Source organism: Anser cygnoides, chromosome 3 (assembly GCF_040182565.1).
Source record: "Anser cygnoides isolate HZ-2024a breed goose chromosome 3, Taihu_goose_T2T_genome, whole genome shotgun sequence".
NCBI lineage: Eukaryota > Metazoa > Chordata > Aves > Anseriformes > Anatidae > Anser > Anser cygnoides.
Window position 1 is genome coordinate 18,121,368 of NC_089875.1, and position 15,578 is coordinate 18,136,945.

At 43.9% G+C, this 15,578-nt stretch overlaps 1 protein-coding gene across 10 annotated transcripts in view; it reads right to left on the reverse strand.

Moving 5' to 3' along the window:
- Positions 1-270: 270 nt before the first annotated feature.
- ALK (ALK receptor tyrosine kinase) overlaps positions 271-15,578 on the reverse strand; it is a 305,041-nt gene continuing 289,733 nt past the window's right edge. For 6 of the 10 annotated variants that reach the window (XM_066993582.1, XM_066993581.1, XM_066993585.1 and 3 more), the window contains 6 exons: positions 11,746-11,843; positions 10,555-10,647; positions 8,727-8,828; positions 7,430-7,564; positions 6,768-6,858; positions 271-5,976 (listed from right to left, as the gene is read on the reverse strand). In XM_066993582.1, the coding sequence (XP_066849683.1) occupies positions 5,272-5,976; positions 6,768-6,858; positions 7,430-7,564; positions 8,727-8,828; positions 10,555-10,647; positions 11,746-11,843 (1,224 nt within the window). In that variant the 3' untranslated portion in view covers positions 271-5,271. The remainder of the gene's footprint in view (positions 5,977-6,767; positions 6,859-7,429; positions 7,565-8,726; positions 8,829-10,554; positions 10,648-11,745; positions 11,844-15,578) is intronic. The other 4 variants (XR_010830090.1, XR_010830091.1, XR_010830089.1 and 1 more) reach the window with 4 other exon arrangements.

The following is a 15,578-nucleotide window of genomic DNA, read 5'->3' on the forward strand; positions in this document are numbered from 1 at the left end:
TTCTTGAACTGTGCATGCTGTTCTCTGTTTCTACTAGCCACTTTCCTTTGGGTGAAAGCCAACCTTTGGTGCTTGTAATAGACGGAACAGCACCTTTCTCCTCTGTAAGAAGCTTGGCGGGTACTAGATTTACAATGCATGCTGCTGTTAGCCAGAAAGATGGCAGTCTCTGTTTGGCACCACACCTGCTCCTTCTGCACAGGTGTACCTGGTTACTTCTGTAACTGACCTGATGTTGATACAGTCATTATACAACCCAACACAGAAGAAGCCATTTACAGTCATTTTATTTCTCTTCATGCCTTTTGGTTCACTACACTTGTTTACAATACAAATACACTATTCAATACAAAATACTCAATGACCATAGAATAGTATTTTTCTTCATAGTATCCCTGAAGTGCATAGGCCCTTCCTTTATAAACAGTGTTGCATACACTACTGTACATGAGACAGACATTCCTATAATGAAGCTTTGTTACTAGAAGAAGCCAGGTGCAGACAATTCAGGCAGTTTCCTGTGATGGGTTTAACTTTGGGACAGATGCTTTGTGATGTCTTTGCAGCTGTGAAAGGCTGTTTTATGTTATTCCTATGTCAAAGTTCTTGTCCCCAAAAAGACAGGCTCAGTAAGAGGAGCAAACGTGCAAAATTTAATCCTTCATATTCTATTTCAGACCTCTTACCTCATGTACTGTCTAAACATTTGTGCCCAGTGGTGCTGCAGTTACTCTCACACTGAGCCTTTGTCCTTTTGTAAACACACAGGGAGTGAAGTGAAGCAAGTGGACCAGTGATATTACACCACTGAAAGATGTGACTCAGCCAAATTAACACAGATTTTGAGCTTTTAGTCTGTGGTACCTGACCTCCCTCCCCTGCTACAGCAAAGCCCCTCTCTTGCCACCACTCCTTCCACTGTTCCTTGAGGAAGCAGAACAACCCAGACTTCTTGCCTTTGCTTCATTTCCAAGCATGTGATATAGAAGCAAGGCTCAGTAGTAAAAACAAAGATGAAAGCACAACTGGAAAGGTAGATAAACAGGCATCCTAACCTACTTTACCTTCAGCAGCTTACAAATCAGCACAGAATCAGAAAATCTACCTAACATCTACAGGAAACAGGTAACATCCACAAGGAAACGAGTCATTTTCAGAATATGAGAGTGGTAGCAAGGAATTTTTATATCCATTCTTTATATCCTGGAGATCATACTGCTTCCCGCTTTTCCACTGTAGCATGAGGAAGATACATAAGACTGGAATTTAAATACTGACAATGAAAAAGTTTAACTTTTTCAGTTTAAAAGCAAGTTCTGTACTTGCTTGTACATTTTACAATTTATGTTGTCTCAATAAATTGTACTAACAATTAAAAAACAATGGACAAAATGTTGTAAGATATTTTAAATGACTTCAACTGTTTCTGCTACAATATTGTAAGCCTAGTGTGGAAGGGTTTAAGAAGGGGATTTATGCAGGCTGGGGTGCTCTTTGGTCTGTAACTTAAGCCCATTCTGCTCACTGGCGCTTTCAAAACTGATTCAATGTTTGTAGTTCAAATAATTAACTGGATGAAATGCTTTTGCTGGTGGTTTACATCTAAAAGAAACAGGCTAGAGCCAAACTGGTAGAAAGTGGAATACGGACATGGACATTGACTGCTTCCAGTTATAACAGAAATGCTATAATTAATTCTGTTAGATATCTTGTACAGAAGTTAAGATACTGTCTTATCACTAACAACTATGACAAATAAATTACTCAGCTCCTTACAGGCAGACAGGGTCCATTACCTCTAAAACATCATTTGCTAGCTTTCCCCCAACTTCTGCCTGGCTTGTATTGTCTCTGGGAAAGACAGTCTTTTTTTCCTACCTCTCTGGATGAACTCCTGCTGGTAATTCTTCAACACAGGGCATAACTGCAGGATAACTGCAGCTACCACATGTGTACTGCTACATGAAACAGGACTTCATAGATAGTTAGATAATTCCTGTTGCAGCCCTTCAGATAATTTTGGGTGGGACAGCAATGAATAGTGAAGTGAGCGTTGTCACCTTATCAATAGAGGAAACTGGGTTTATTATTAAGGAAAGCTTTCTTTACAACATCCTAGTGGTTGATATAAATAAAGTGGTGTTTTAATACTGAAATCCTGGAATGATTTCAGCAACAGGATGTACATTCATTTGCTTGAAGTTAATGCAATCATAGAGCGATCAGGAAACTGTCATTGATGCAGCCTGCATGGAGTGAGAGAGAACCCTTTGGTCCAGGCAGTTAATTCACAGAAATAATTTGTCATTGATTCTAAGAAACAAGACATGCAAACTCTCCAAACTTTGTTTCTGAGTATCGCGCTTTGATCAGCATCAGTACTTATGGAGCAGTTTGTGCAAACTGGGGCGTGGAGCTTAGACAGCAAACTGGTATATAAAACTAAATGCTTGCTGTGGATGAGCTCAGAGATGTTATGGTCTTTTACATTAAAAAGAAGTAGAAACTGGATTTCTAAATTCCTCTGCATTTCAAGTGTTAATAAGTGTGTGTGGGGCGTAAAAACAACAACAAAAACCAACAACAACAACAACAACAACCCAAAAACAAACAACAAAGCCAATAAACAAAAAACAAACAAAAAAAAGCATTTTACTTTGGAGACAGTGGAAGGAAGCTTACTTAAAGCCAACTGCTAGTGCAAGAACCATACCCAGCAGGCTGGAGAATTTCAGTAGTAACTCACCATTTTGCCTGACCAGTTATCTTCCTCACATATTGCATAGGTAAGAAGCGGTAATGTGCTCCTTCATCATTTACCATGTTCACTCTGTGAGACTATTTTGTTCAAACTTTTATGATAATGTAACTGCACAGCACAAACAGCAGCGTAGTACACATGCTATCACCATGGCTGAAGAAAGCCTTTGTTTTTCCTCTTCACTCCTTAAACATGCATCACACTTTGTTCCTTGTTCTTTTAAGCTTCTTTAGAAATGCTACATCATAATCTGGTAGGTTATCTGCATTTGTGCAGCAGCAGAGCTGCTGCCTCAGATATAAGAGTAATTTCAACTCAAAGATCGTTAACTTCCAATGTTTTTGTTTGTGTGTATTCTTTAAGAATACCTGTCAGTACACAGTTCAGATTCTGTCCTCAGTCACTTGTAAGAGGCAGGACAGCAAAAACTCAGTGTGCGCCTATGCAAAGATGAGCTAAAGAAAACAATGAGGAGCTGCAACCCATTTGAAAATGAGAAAGCAAGAATATTTAAATGAAAATTGCTATTATATATGACTAATGTTGTGGTGCAAGAAAATTCTCTGATAGTGCTTACCTGCTGAATTAATCAGCTTTCCTGAGACTCCACAAACCTACCTCATTGACTTTACTGAGGTAGAAAGAGTGGCCAGTGTGACACTAACACAGTCCTAAGCTAGACAGAATCCTTCTCCAATGGCTAGCGGCATGAATAGAACTACAAACGTAGCAACCTCACCAATCACAAATATTTTCTTAGTTCAAGCTAAAGCAGCCCGCATACAGCAGCGGAACACCCAAAGGATAACCCTAGTTATCACCACCAAGCTCATGCAACAGCGGTGCAATGGATCACTGGCAGCTCCTCACTCAAGCTTGTCAACACAAGAGCACATCTCCATTAACTGACTACCACACACAATTTGGCATTACTGCAAAGAAAAAAATAATCGTTCTGCATACTAGAGATGTAAGAAAAGCAGGTTGGGAGAGCACACCGCTTTTCTCTGTGCTCCCCCCTTACCCTCAATTACTTTTTTTTACAAGGGGGGGTGTCCCAAACCAAGCCCTCTGATTGCCAGCTGCATATCTCAAAGGTTAACAGTATGTAAATGCAGATACTGGTTGGTTCGCTTAAGCAGACAGAAAGCTTACCTCAATATTTGGAGCCAGGGCCAGATTCGGAATTACTTCACTGAAATGAAGAGTCTTGGCCTGAAGAACACCTTCATATTCCTTTGCTGATGCTTCAGAAGACTCATTTCTATAGAAATAGACACCTTCTTTTCAGATAATTTTCATTAATGCTAAAACAGCTCCTTGCACCTGTAAGTTAAAGTTACTAATGCACATCTTTACACATGAATCATTTCCTACATCTATGTTTTGACAATACAGTTACTGGAATATTTTTCATGCACAAGGTGTACAAATGAATCAATACGGTGTTTGTTTTTAAATCATGATCATACACATTTTGTTAAAGGGCTCTAAACCCTTCAAATACAGACAGTATCTGGCATCTGGATTGCGGCACAATGTCATCAGCCTTTGTGGTGTTCTTGCTTGTACATGGTATGTGAAGGGCTACTTTAAACCTCTGAGATATGCAGATGGCTGTCCATTTTCAGGGCACAGCTGAAGTTTCTCTCACAATCACGGTCCTTTAAAGCTTCACTTGGGTTCCACGTGACATGCACAAGTTGTGATGAAGGACATTCCTACTTCTGTAGGCCAGAAGGAATTTTACAGGGTTTTACTCAGTTTTAGCGCTTAAGCACAGGAGAAAAACAAAACAACACAGAGCAAACCAACAACCGCCCCCACCAAACCACAATGCCTCACAGCATCTTACCCGTCCTCTCTGCTTCCTGTCGTTTCTTTCAAGCAATTCAGTATGACCAGTCATTCTATTGCCCTGCCAATAGCACCATAACTACTGTACATTCAAGGACTTTCAAAGACTAGGCTGTAGCTGGAGCACAACTTGGGAATGTGCCATTGTGTCACCAAAGTTGTCTCCTTTTTCACTTTGGATGAAGAATGCTCTACCCGAACCCACTAAAACCTCTGCCAGCTGCAGGTGCTCTCCAAGCATTCCTTAGCAACAACAAGTTTGGCACAGAAAATCCCAGACATGAAACACTCAAGGCAGTGAGCTGTGGCTTTACACTTAAGCAGAGAATGCACAACTAAGAAGAGCTCACAGGAAGGGCATGACAACAACCATGCGTATGAGTTAATGCGATAGGAAGCTGGGCCTCGCAGTTAACATTTGTTTCCTTTATCTTCCCGCCCTCCCCCTTGTTTCTTTTACTGTACTGGGGCTCTGGTGATTTGAAGCCGCTTGGGTTATTTGAAATTACAACTTCGAAGGTGGCACTTTTGGAGCAAGTTGGCACAAATAGAAGGTAATGCTGTCACATCCCTTGCTTGTGGTGTGCTGGGTAACAGGACATCTCCTCAAGGCTTGGGGCCACGGGTGGAAAAGTCAAGAGGGTAGAGGGCTCTCAAGGCCCATGCTGGGTTATGTGGCTCTTGTTTCTAAGGGTGGGGTCCTCGTAACTGCTAGCACAAGGTGGCGTGGATGCTTCCAAAGGTAAGCCCTGCTGTTGGTATCCATAGTTGACATTCCCACAGGGGAAGTGACGGAGCCTAAAGAGAGGCACTTCTTTAACACTTGCTGTTAGGGAAGATGGCTCTAATAGCAGGGAGGAGCCTGGTAGCCTGCCAGTCACAATGTTGGGCCCCACAGTACAGTTTCCTTCATGTCCCAAATTCTCCCTCTCAGGCGTCTCTTTCTCGAGCAGAGGATTGTTTCTGCTGGCCTGCTTCTCCGCAAACCAGGAACCATAGGTTGGATTCCAGAGGTTGGTGGGCTTGTTTCTGGAGCCCCGGCCTTTGTGTAGCTCAGAAGGGGGGTTGGACTGGGTGTAGGCCATGTTGATATGTCCCCCAGCTGAAGCTGACTGCACCTTCCCAGGGACTGGCGGTTCCAAGGCTCCCACTTTCCCTAGAGCTTTTCCAGCAGTGATGGCTGATGGCAGGGGTGGTGGAGATGGCAGAGTTTGCTTGTCATCTTTTCTGTCTTGGTGTGCAGAAACCAAGAGAGGAGGAATTCCTTCTGGGTCTTCTGGGTGTATCGCTACCTTCTCTTCCTCTTCAACTGATGGGCCATATTCTACTGGCAGAGCAGTGTTGATGACATCTGGATCCTGCAGGAGAGACAAATAAGAATTTCTCCAAGTCTGCTACCATCATGCATACTCAGACTCAATTAAAAACCTGAGACATCTGACAACTGTCATTGTTATGATCAGAGACCACCTTTCCCAAACCATCTACAACCTACATTCCAGGTGTAGAGGAAGCTGACAAGGTGTAATTAGCCATGAGAGACAATGGGATACCCATAAAATTGGACTCTTAAAAAAAAAAAAATAGCAACCCTAGAATTTACCACAGAACGGCAGAGAGCACAAAACCAATGAAAAACATTTTTTTTTTTTTTTTTATGTCCAGCCAAATTTCCTGTGGGAATGTTGTTTTGGAATCTATATTGTCTCAAAGCTCATAACATTCTCAGTTAATATTGAGAAAATTTCAGCCATGAATGTATGAGAAGAATAATTGCATGAGATGACACAAGAAACCCATACTGAGGCAGGCAGCAAAATGTTTTCCGAGCTATTCTGTTCCATACTAGTCAGCTAAAAATGGTGGTAAAAAAAAAATCTGTGTCTTCATAAGCAGAAGGAGAACTATTTGGTCTGCTATTTGTAGAGCTGTGTAAGCTTATGTCCTTTTGGCAGTGAAAGACAGAGGGATCAACCACCTGATGGGGCAAGAGTCCCATCAGCTGGTCCCAGGCTGGCATCAGTCTTCCTGGACTGCTGACTGCAGTAATGCAGTGCCACCTTCTCATCTCACACTCTGTCTTTCCTAAACTCTTCATCAACTGGAAACCTCTTCACGCATCTCATAGGAGATGAATGAACACTGATACCTGAGTGCAGTACTCAATCCTCTCCAGTATTATGGCAAAGTTTGGCCTGTCTTCAGGCTGGTGCTGCCAGCATTGGGTCATAATGCGATACCTGAAAGAGCCGAACAAGAGATCTCATAAAGGGCAAGTCCTGTTGATATTTAACAGCTAGTCACTGTAGACTAGAAACCATAAGCACATGTTGTCACTCTAATTAATAAAGAGTACTCTGCATTCCCCAGAGTCAGACACCCGATGTACTGGTAACCACTGAAATGTGGCCACCAGTGGGGTGAAATCCACAGCCCATTAGAGAAATAACCCATTCACCTGAAATCCCTTGGGCAATTAATTAAAGGTAGGCAGGGGCACAGATAATGGAACCCAGTTTTTCCTACCTGTGAACAAGCTTACACATTTGCAGTTTCACAGTCAGTCTAGGACAGAAATATTGCATGACCTTTGACCAAACAAACAGTAGCCTGTACTTTTCAAAGGGGTCCTGAATTCTTCTCCAAAGAAGACATAAAAATTAACTGGTAGAGAAATCATTGGCAATCAAGTTCAATAAGGGAGATCATCCAAGATAAGATCAATCTCAAAAGTCATTAACTTTTGACTAGAGAACAATATTCAAACCGGAAATGTATTTGCATGAATACATCAAAGTTAAAATCTCATACACAGGGCCAGGGCAGTTTTTAGGTGGATCCATCCTTCCTCCATTGGTTACAAATTCCAGAACCTCTTGGTTACTTTTGCTAGGGTAGGGCATGTATCCCAAAGAGAATATCTCCCAGAGCAGTACACCAAAGGACCTGAATACAGAAGAGAAGGAAACCAAAATGAAGGATACAGCAATGACCATCATCATCACTGAGGGGTAATGCAGCACAGTCAGCATCGCTCCTTGCAGCCTATGCTCAATGTGTGGAAGTCACTGCTGCAGGATTTGGACATAACTAAATTCTATAGTTGTAAAGGTAGATTTTGAAATTTTATGAATGCTAATAGTTGACTGGTAAGTGAGTTGAGTCTACAATATAGGTACGTAAATCTGGTTGTTTTGCTCTTTTACTCAGCACTGCTCAACAAGATGTAACAAATGTGAAAGACTATGCTTTTCTGAGACATCAGCCACTCTGAGCAGAGCAGTAGCCTGAACACTAACAACCACCTTTTTGTTTTCTGTAAGCTCCACTTCATGAACTATGCCAGTGAATCCCCATAAGTTCCCATCTGTACCTCAGAGAGTAGGAAATTAGGAAAACTTTCCCTAGCTAACAGCACAGTCCTGGGCTTGTGGTGTGGCTTGCAAAGTCCTGAGTCCAGAGGAGGGCCACAAAGATGATCAGAGTGCTGGAGCACCTCCTATAAAGACAGACTGAGAGAGCTGGGGATGTTCAGCCTGGAGAAGAGTGGGCTCCAGGGAGATCTCATTGCGACCTTTCAATACTTAAAGGGGTCTTATAAAAAGGATGGAGAAGGACTCTTTACTCAGGTAGATAATGATAGGACAAGGAGGAATGGTCTTAAACTAAAAGAGGACAGATTTAAATTAGACATTAGGAGGAAATCCTTCACTGTGAGGGTAGTAAGGCACTAGAACAGGTTGCCCAGAGAAGTTGTGGATGCCCCATCCCTGGAGGTGTTCAAGGCCAGACTGGATGGGGCCTTGGCAGGGGTTTGGAGTTGGACGATCTTTAAGGTCCCTTCCAACCCAAGCCATTCTAAGATTCTAAAGCACTGCCTACATCTGCCTCACCTCTTCCTTCCCTGCCTGCTTGCTTCCCTAGCAGTACCTGCCTTTCACGACCTTTCTGTTCCCTCATATTCTCCAAGATCACTGTTTTTTTTTTTTTCTCTAAAGGCAAAATGAAAAGAAACGTGTTTTTTACAAAATATTCAGACTTTACAAAACAAGTTACAGTAGACACACACACATGCACACACACAGATGAAGAAGTAAAGGAAGCAAACCATGTGTCTGTTTTTGATGTAAATATCCCTTCCATGAAAGCCTCGGGAGGCATCCATTTGACAGGCAACATTGCACACCCACCCTTTCGATAGTAGCTGGCTCTGCAGAGAACAAGGAAAACAAAGCGTCAGCCGTGAATTCAGAAAACGTTATTAATTCAGGATTTGTATAACTATGAATATTAACATTATCAGCTGGAGGACAGACTAATTTAGGCAAAGCAGAATGACACAGAAAATGCTGAAGAGGCCTGTTTCTTTTCACAAAAACAGTGGAAATGGGCAGGCCATGTAAGGACTGCTTTGCAATCTCCCTCACCTTAGGCTTGATCCAGTGAACCTGAATTATCCTTATATATGTCCATACTCAAGTGACCTATTCACATAGTAAGTTGCTGCTGGCAAAGCTATTATCCTGCATTTTTCAGCCACAACAGGATCTTCACCTCATCTCACAAGTCGTCACCTCAAGCACCATATCAAAAATAAACAAAGCTTTTCCCAAATATACCCAGTCTACAGCACTGCAAGTGGAATCCAAAACCCTTATTCAGACCAACGAGCAACAAGGAGAATGTTTGGCCATTTTTACCTGGGGCAGTAGATAGAAAAAATCACTTCCTATGCTCCTGAGACAAAAAGTATTTCAGTTGTTTTGTGATTTTCACTTAAAATAAAACCTACAAGCCCCAAATCCTGTGCTGGTGGTTACAGCAGACTGCTCATGCAAGCCAGTATCACTGTTCATAACTATGCAGCCTGAGCATCTGAAGGGTGTTCTCAGGCACTGGAACATGCAAACTTCAAAGGCAACTCTGAAAACTCAGCACCAAAGCATTCATCTTGAGAGGTGGTTCTGCTGACTGTACGTGTGTGACAGATGTTACTTTTTCCCAGCAGAGTCCGATATGACAGAGGAGCAGGGTAGGGTCTCTTTGTGAAAAGGGAGATAGGGAAAAAGAAAAAAAAAAAGCAGTTCTAATACACTTGGTTTTTGAAAGTAGCACTCTGTTAGCATCACCTCGGGCTGTCATACTGGCAGACCTCAGGCTAAGCAGAGCCAGGCCTGGCTTAGTAATTGCACAGAAGAATCCCCAAGCATTAAAAAGAAGCTGAAGCTCTAGAATAAACAGCATGTGTAACTGAGTACAACACTTTTCTTCCTCTGAGTCAGAGGCAAATCAATTCCCCAGCAGAGGAGCACGTGGTGCTGCAGTTCTAGATGTGCTATTTAGAAGATGAGATATCAAACTGCAGCCCTGGCTGCTCATGGTCGTTAAAGGCTTCCTGATGATTCTTGCAGCATCAGAGTAGTTAACCCTGTGTCCTGGCTGAATTCCAGTTTGGGTGATTACATTTCTCTAACCTTACTCTGCACCTTCCTCATTTACCTGCATTAAATTGTGGAGATTTACTGAAGACACCAAACCAAAGGGGGAGGGATAGTATCAGAGAGACTAAACTCAGAAAGATTTGCGGCCACAAAACAGAAGGGCATATTAGTCCCATTCAGCGTGGAGAAAGTACAGGCAAGAAGCTGTGGATAGAGTACAAGAGGGAGGAAAAAAGCTTTCCATGGCCATAAGACTTCATTACACAGAAGAAAGCTCTCAGGGAATGTGAAAAGTCTCCAAAACACAGTTCAAATACAGGTGAAGGCAAAAAACAATTAAAATATTAGGTGGGATTCACTGGGGTTGGGTGTCTCCACTCTTGTCTTTCTAGAGTTAAACAGAGCAGCATGTGAGCTTGCTCTCCTACATGAACACTGCCCATCTCTCATTTTAGTGAGCTTCCACTTGTGAATACCCTTGGCTTTAGCTGTTACCTGTATATATCCCGGGCCATGCCAAAGTCTCCGATTTTAGCCACTCTGCCAGGCCCTCGACAGGTAAGGAGGCAGTTCCTGGCAGCAATATCCCTACAAGGAAAGGCAAGAAAAGCAAGAGCAAGAGAAGAATCACTTAATCATTTAACAATTTTGCAGAATAGTACCTATTTACCTGAGGTGCAGAGAACACCCGGAAAAGTCAGTGTTTATGGGTAACTAGAGATGTCCCAAATTCTAATCTCCCCCCAACAGTTTGAACAGTTCTGTTCCTTAAAAACTTCCTCCTTAAATTTCACTTAATTTCTCCAGGGAGTTGCAAGCAGCGTGGCTGATTTCAGCAATGTACCAGTCCTAGCATCAAGATGTCTCGGGAGTGATCCACTGACACGTTCCTACCATGCCAGTTCAAATGTTGTCAAACAAGCATCATACTATCAGAGACAGGAAGAACAACAACAAGCAGATAGTGTTTTGAAGACAGGTATCGGCCTGAATCTGTGCATGCAGGTAAAGCTCCATCTCTGCTGAGCTGAAGTACACCCTGAAATCTGAATAATGTGGTGGCACCCCTTGTGGAAAACTCAGAAAAGTGAACTACAGTCTGGCCATAGCAGCTTCACAGCCCCTTGCAAAGCCACATGCTGGTACTGGGCTCTTCTGATGTAGGCAGAGTGGCCGTGCACTTTCATCATGAATAACAGCAGTACTGGATTAGTGGGAGCCAGAGAAAAACTGACATCTTTACCTCCCTCCTGTTCTGCAGGAGCAGGTAACAGTAGTCACAAGGTGTTGTACTTCTGGCTGTACTTGTACAGCTATTCTTCAAGAGGGAGGAGAAAAGGGTTCCAGGATGAACAAAAAGACACTAAGCAAAATTCACAACGGGGAGGGCTTTGAAGACTTCTGTCACAAGATTGTGTTTCCCTTTGCCAAGTAACCAACCTGTCTGCATAAGTGCAGGCACTGAAAAAAAGAGCTCAGGATCTTTGATAAAACTACAAACCTTTGCAACCTGATCTACAGCAGCATTTCTCTTAATTGCTTTGATTATTCTGATTTTATCTACCTTGCTTAAAGTTGTTCAGCCACTAGAGAGCAGCAGGACATAAATATATCAAACAGGGCATTATGAGTCATTCTGGCCTGTCTGCAAGTCACGCCCTTGCTGACATAGATGCCTTTACCTACCTGTGAATGAAGTGGTTCTCCTCCAGGTACTGACACCCACAAGCAATGTCATGAGCCACATGGAGCAAGTCCAGCATGGAGAGGGAGGAAGGCTGATTCTACCAAAAGACAAAAAACAAATATGGCTTAAAAGCAAGAACACAGCATGATTGGTCGTTGATACAACACAGGATGTGCAGGCATGATGTCATTCAAATCCCAGACAGAATCAGAACAGCTGGATCCAATTTCCCAGCTCCATCAGGGTTCTCCTTTAAGGATCTCCCACTGTTTTGCAAGACACAAATGGATTTCCCCCAGTTCTCATGGGAGACACTTCTGAATTTTCAGCACAATAATTTTTTTTTGAGGAGGTATGTCACCTGAACTGGTCCTCAAACACTTTCCTTATATCATTTCTAGCTCTTCTGTAAAGTCACCTTCAACAATGAGAATGACATTTTGTATAATGGCATGAGTCACATTTACTCTTTTCCTCCTACACATCTGTGTAGGTTTTATCTTGCCCCTCAGAGCACTGACACAGGTTTGCTTAGCCAATGGCTATGGAAGATGAAGGCTGCTAACTGCTTCTGCCTCTGATGAAGTCTGTGGCCTTAGCCAGCAGGGGACAGATGCTTTTGTGAAAAGGGCAGGCTGAGCAACAGCTCACGTAGTGGGCTGAAGCCAAACCACCAGCTTCTGCTCTGAGGTGTTAACCAGTGATCCCTGTGGCCAATCCTGTGGGGGCGGAGGGAACTAATTCTGCCAGAGGGCAGATAACAAACAGCTGGGTGGCAGTGATTGCTTATTCCACAGCAGTCATTTGCTAGTTAAGTCTTTATCTGGGGCCTTAGATATTTGACTAACAAACCTCTCCCACCCTCTCTCTCTCTGTGGACACTTACCATTCTGCCAGTGCTCAAAAGGCACACCTGTGCATGGGTCTCTCCTACTGATGCACAAACCAGCACCAGTTCTCCAGTAATAGTGACTGCTGGACCTACCAGACTGTCTGCTGTAGTTGTAAAGAAACACTACTCAGAATGACGTGGTGCTGAGCCACCTGCTCTAAAGCACCAATAAGTGGGACTGAAAATAAGTCCATGCTCTGCAGCAAGCTCTGCAGGCAATAGTTAAATACTGGACATTATCTAAACCTAAAGAAGTCCTCATGTTTTCTAAAGAGGTTAGGAAAGACCTGGCCTCGGTGCTTGACTAATGAAATAATTGAAATATCCTTTATCTTTGTGTGAACAAAGCCTGTTTTTTTCAGTGTGGTATCATAAACCAAAATGGTTTGTGACTACGCATCACCTGCCTATATGTTATTGTTTACTCAGCATACTTCATTGCATATATATACTTAAGTGATTCTTTAGAAAACTGGACTGTCATCCCCCCACCCACCCCCACCTTTCTTTATGCAGCATAACCATTTCCTAAAAACATTAAAGCCTCTCCCCCACCCATCAAACACTGTCTGGGGGAGGGGAGAATCGTCTTTTTCACCTCTCTGAGTTGAAGTGATTCACCAGCTCCAACAGAGCTACAGGAACAGAGGATGCAGGTGCCTTCCCCTCCCACACCCCCACCCTTCAGGGAACAACCAAGGGGAAATGAATACCTCAGACTACCCATTCTCTCTACATCTGAGCAAGGCTCAAAAACCTGAAGTGAAAGCTGAGCAAAAATCCCCGTTCTTTACTGCGCAATCAACTGCAGACCTGAGCTATACTGCAAGGCAGCCTGTACCTTGAAAACACAAGCTGATTTGAACAACATAGCTTTTCTTTCTCTCTTTCTTTTTCTTTTTTTTTTTTCCTTCCTCTCTCCCTCCTCTGATGAATTCCTTCCACCTTTTATTTTGCTAAATACAGCCCTAAAACAGATGTGGCTGCCCACCCAAGGATGTTTTAGCCATGTAATTTGTTTGAAAAATGAAGGGTTTGGATTCATTTTGCAAGAGATGCAGCCTTGAGACACCAAAGAATTCACTTCACAGCTGCTTACACCTTTTGCTCCCTAGATGAATGGACAGTGCTCAGAGCAGTGGGCATGCTAGAAGCACTGATGTGTCACTAATGTGATACCTTCCTTGGTGAGGCTGAATCTTGCTAAAGGTGAATGAAATTCTGTGTATTGTTCAGTGTAATCACTGCTCTGTGCAACAGGCTGCACAACACAACAGGAAACTAGGATTTATCTTCCAGAGTTGTTCTTTGATTGCTTTGCTGTGAGTGAGAAAAAACAGCACTGAACTTCCTAGAATGGACAGTTCTGCAATGCTCCTATTTCAGACATTTCTGGATCTACCAGGACTGCCTCTCTCCAGAAGATGGGGAAGGAGATACCCTGTAACAGATATGAACTTCATTACAAATGGAATGGAGAAACCCCTCAGGGCTGGGGTTTTCTGGACCCATGGAGAAGCTTGAATCTGAAACTTACAGAGTAGGCCTGGCTGTCATAAACTGACAATTTTCCACATGAGTGAATTGTATTGTATTGGGCAAGCCATTCCAATGCCTAGCCATTCTTTCTGAGAAGAAATACCTCCTAATTTCCAACCCAAACCTCCCCTGGTGCAACTTGAGGCCATTCCCTCTAGTCCTATCAGCAGTTACCTGTGAGAAGAGGCCAACCCCCAGCTCCCCACACCTTCCTTTCAGGCAGTTGTAGAAAGCAATAAGGTCTCCCCTGAGCCTCCTCTTCTCCAGCCTAAACAACCCCAGTTCCCTCAGCCGCTCCTCACAGGACTTGTGTTCCAGACCCTTCACCAGCTTCATAGCCCTTCTCTGGACACACTCCAGGGCCTCAATTTCCTTCTTGTACTGAGGGGCCCAAAACTGAACACAGTACTTGAGGTGCGGCCTCACCAGAGCAGAGTACAGGGGGACGATCACCTCCCTGGTCCTGCTGGCAACGCTATTCCTGATACAAGCCAGGATGCCATTGGCCTTCTTGGCCACCTGGGCACACTGCCAGTTCATGTTCAGGTGAGCATCAACCAGCACCCCCAGATCCTTTTCCTCTGCACAGCTTTCCAGCCACTCTGCCCCAAGCCTGTAGCACTGCATGGGGTTGTTGTGACCAAAGTGCAGGACCTGGCACTTGGCCGAGTTGAACCTCATCCCATTGGCCTCTGCCCATCGACCCATCCTGTCCAGGTCCCTCTGCAGGGCCTTCCTACCCTCCGGCAGATCAACACTTCCCCCCCCAACTTGGTGTTGTCTGCAAACTTACTGAGGGTGCACTCAATTCCCTCGTCCAAATCATCAATAAAGATATTAAAGAGGATGGGCCCCAACACCGACCCCTGGGGAGCACCACAGGTGACCGGTTGCCTGCTGGATTTCACTCCGTTCACCACCACTCTCTGGGCCTGGCCATACAGCCAGTTTTTAACCCAGCAAAGAGCGTACCTGCCCAAGCCATGGCCTGCCAGCTTCTCCAGGAGAATACTGTGGGAGACTGTGTCAAAGGCCTTGGTAGGCTATGTCAACAGGCTTTCCCTCATCCACCAGGCGGGTTACCCGGTCATAGAAGGAGATGAGGTTGGTCAGGCAGAACCTGCCTTTCATGAACCCATGCTGGCTGGGCCTGATCCCTCAGTTGCCTTGCACATGCTGTGTGATTGCACTCTGATGAGCTGTTCCACAACCTTTCCTGGAACCGAGGTCAGGCTGACAGGCCTGTAGTTCCCTGGGTCCTCCTTGCAACCCTTCTTATAGATGGGCTTCACGTTAGCAAGTCTCCAGTCATCTGGGACCTTTCCGGTTGACCATGACCACTGATAGATGATGGAAAGTGGCTCAGCAATCACATCCACAGGTAAGAGCAGAGAAGGTAAG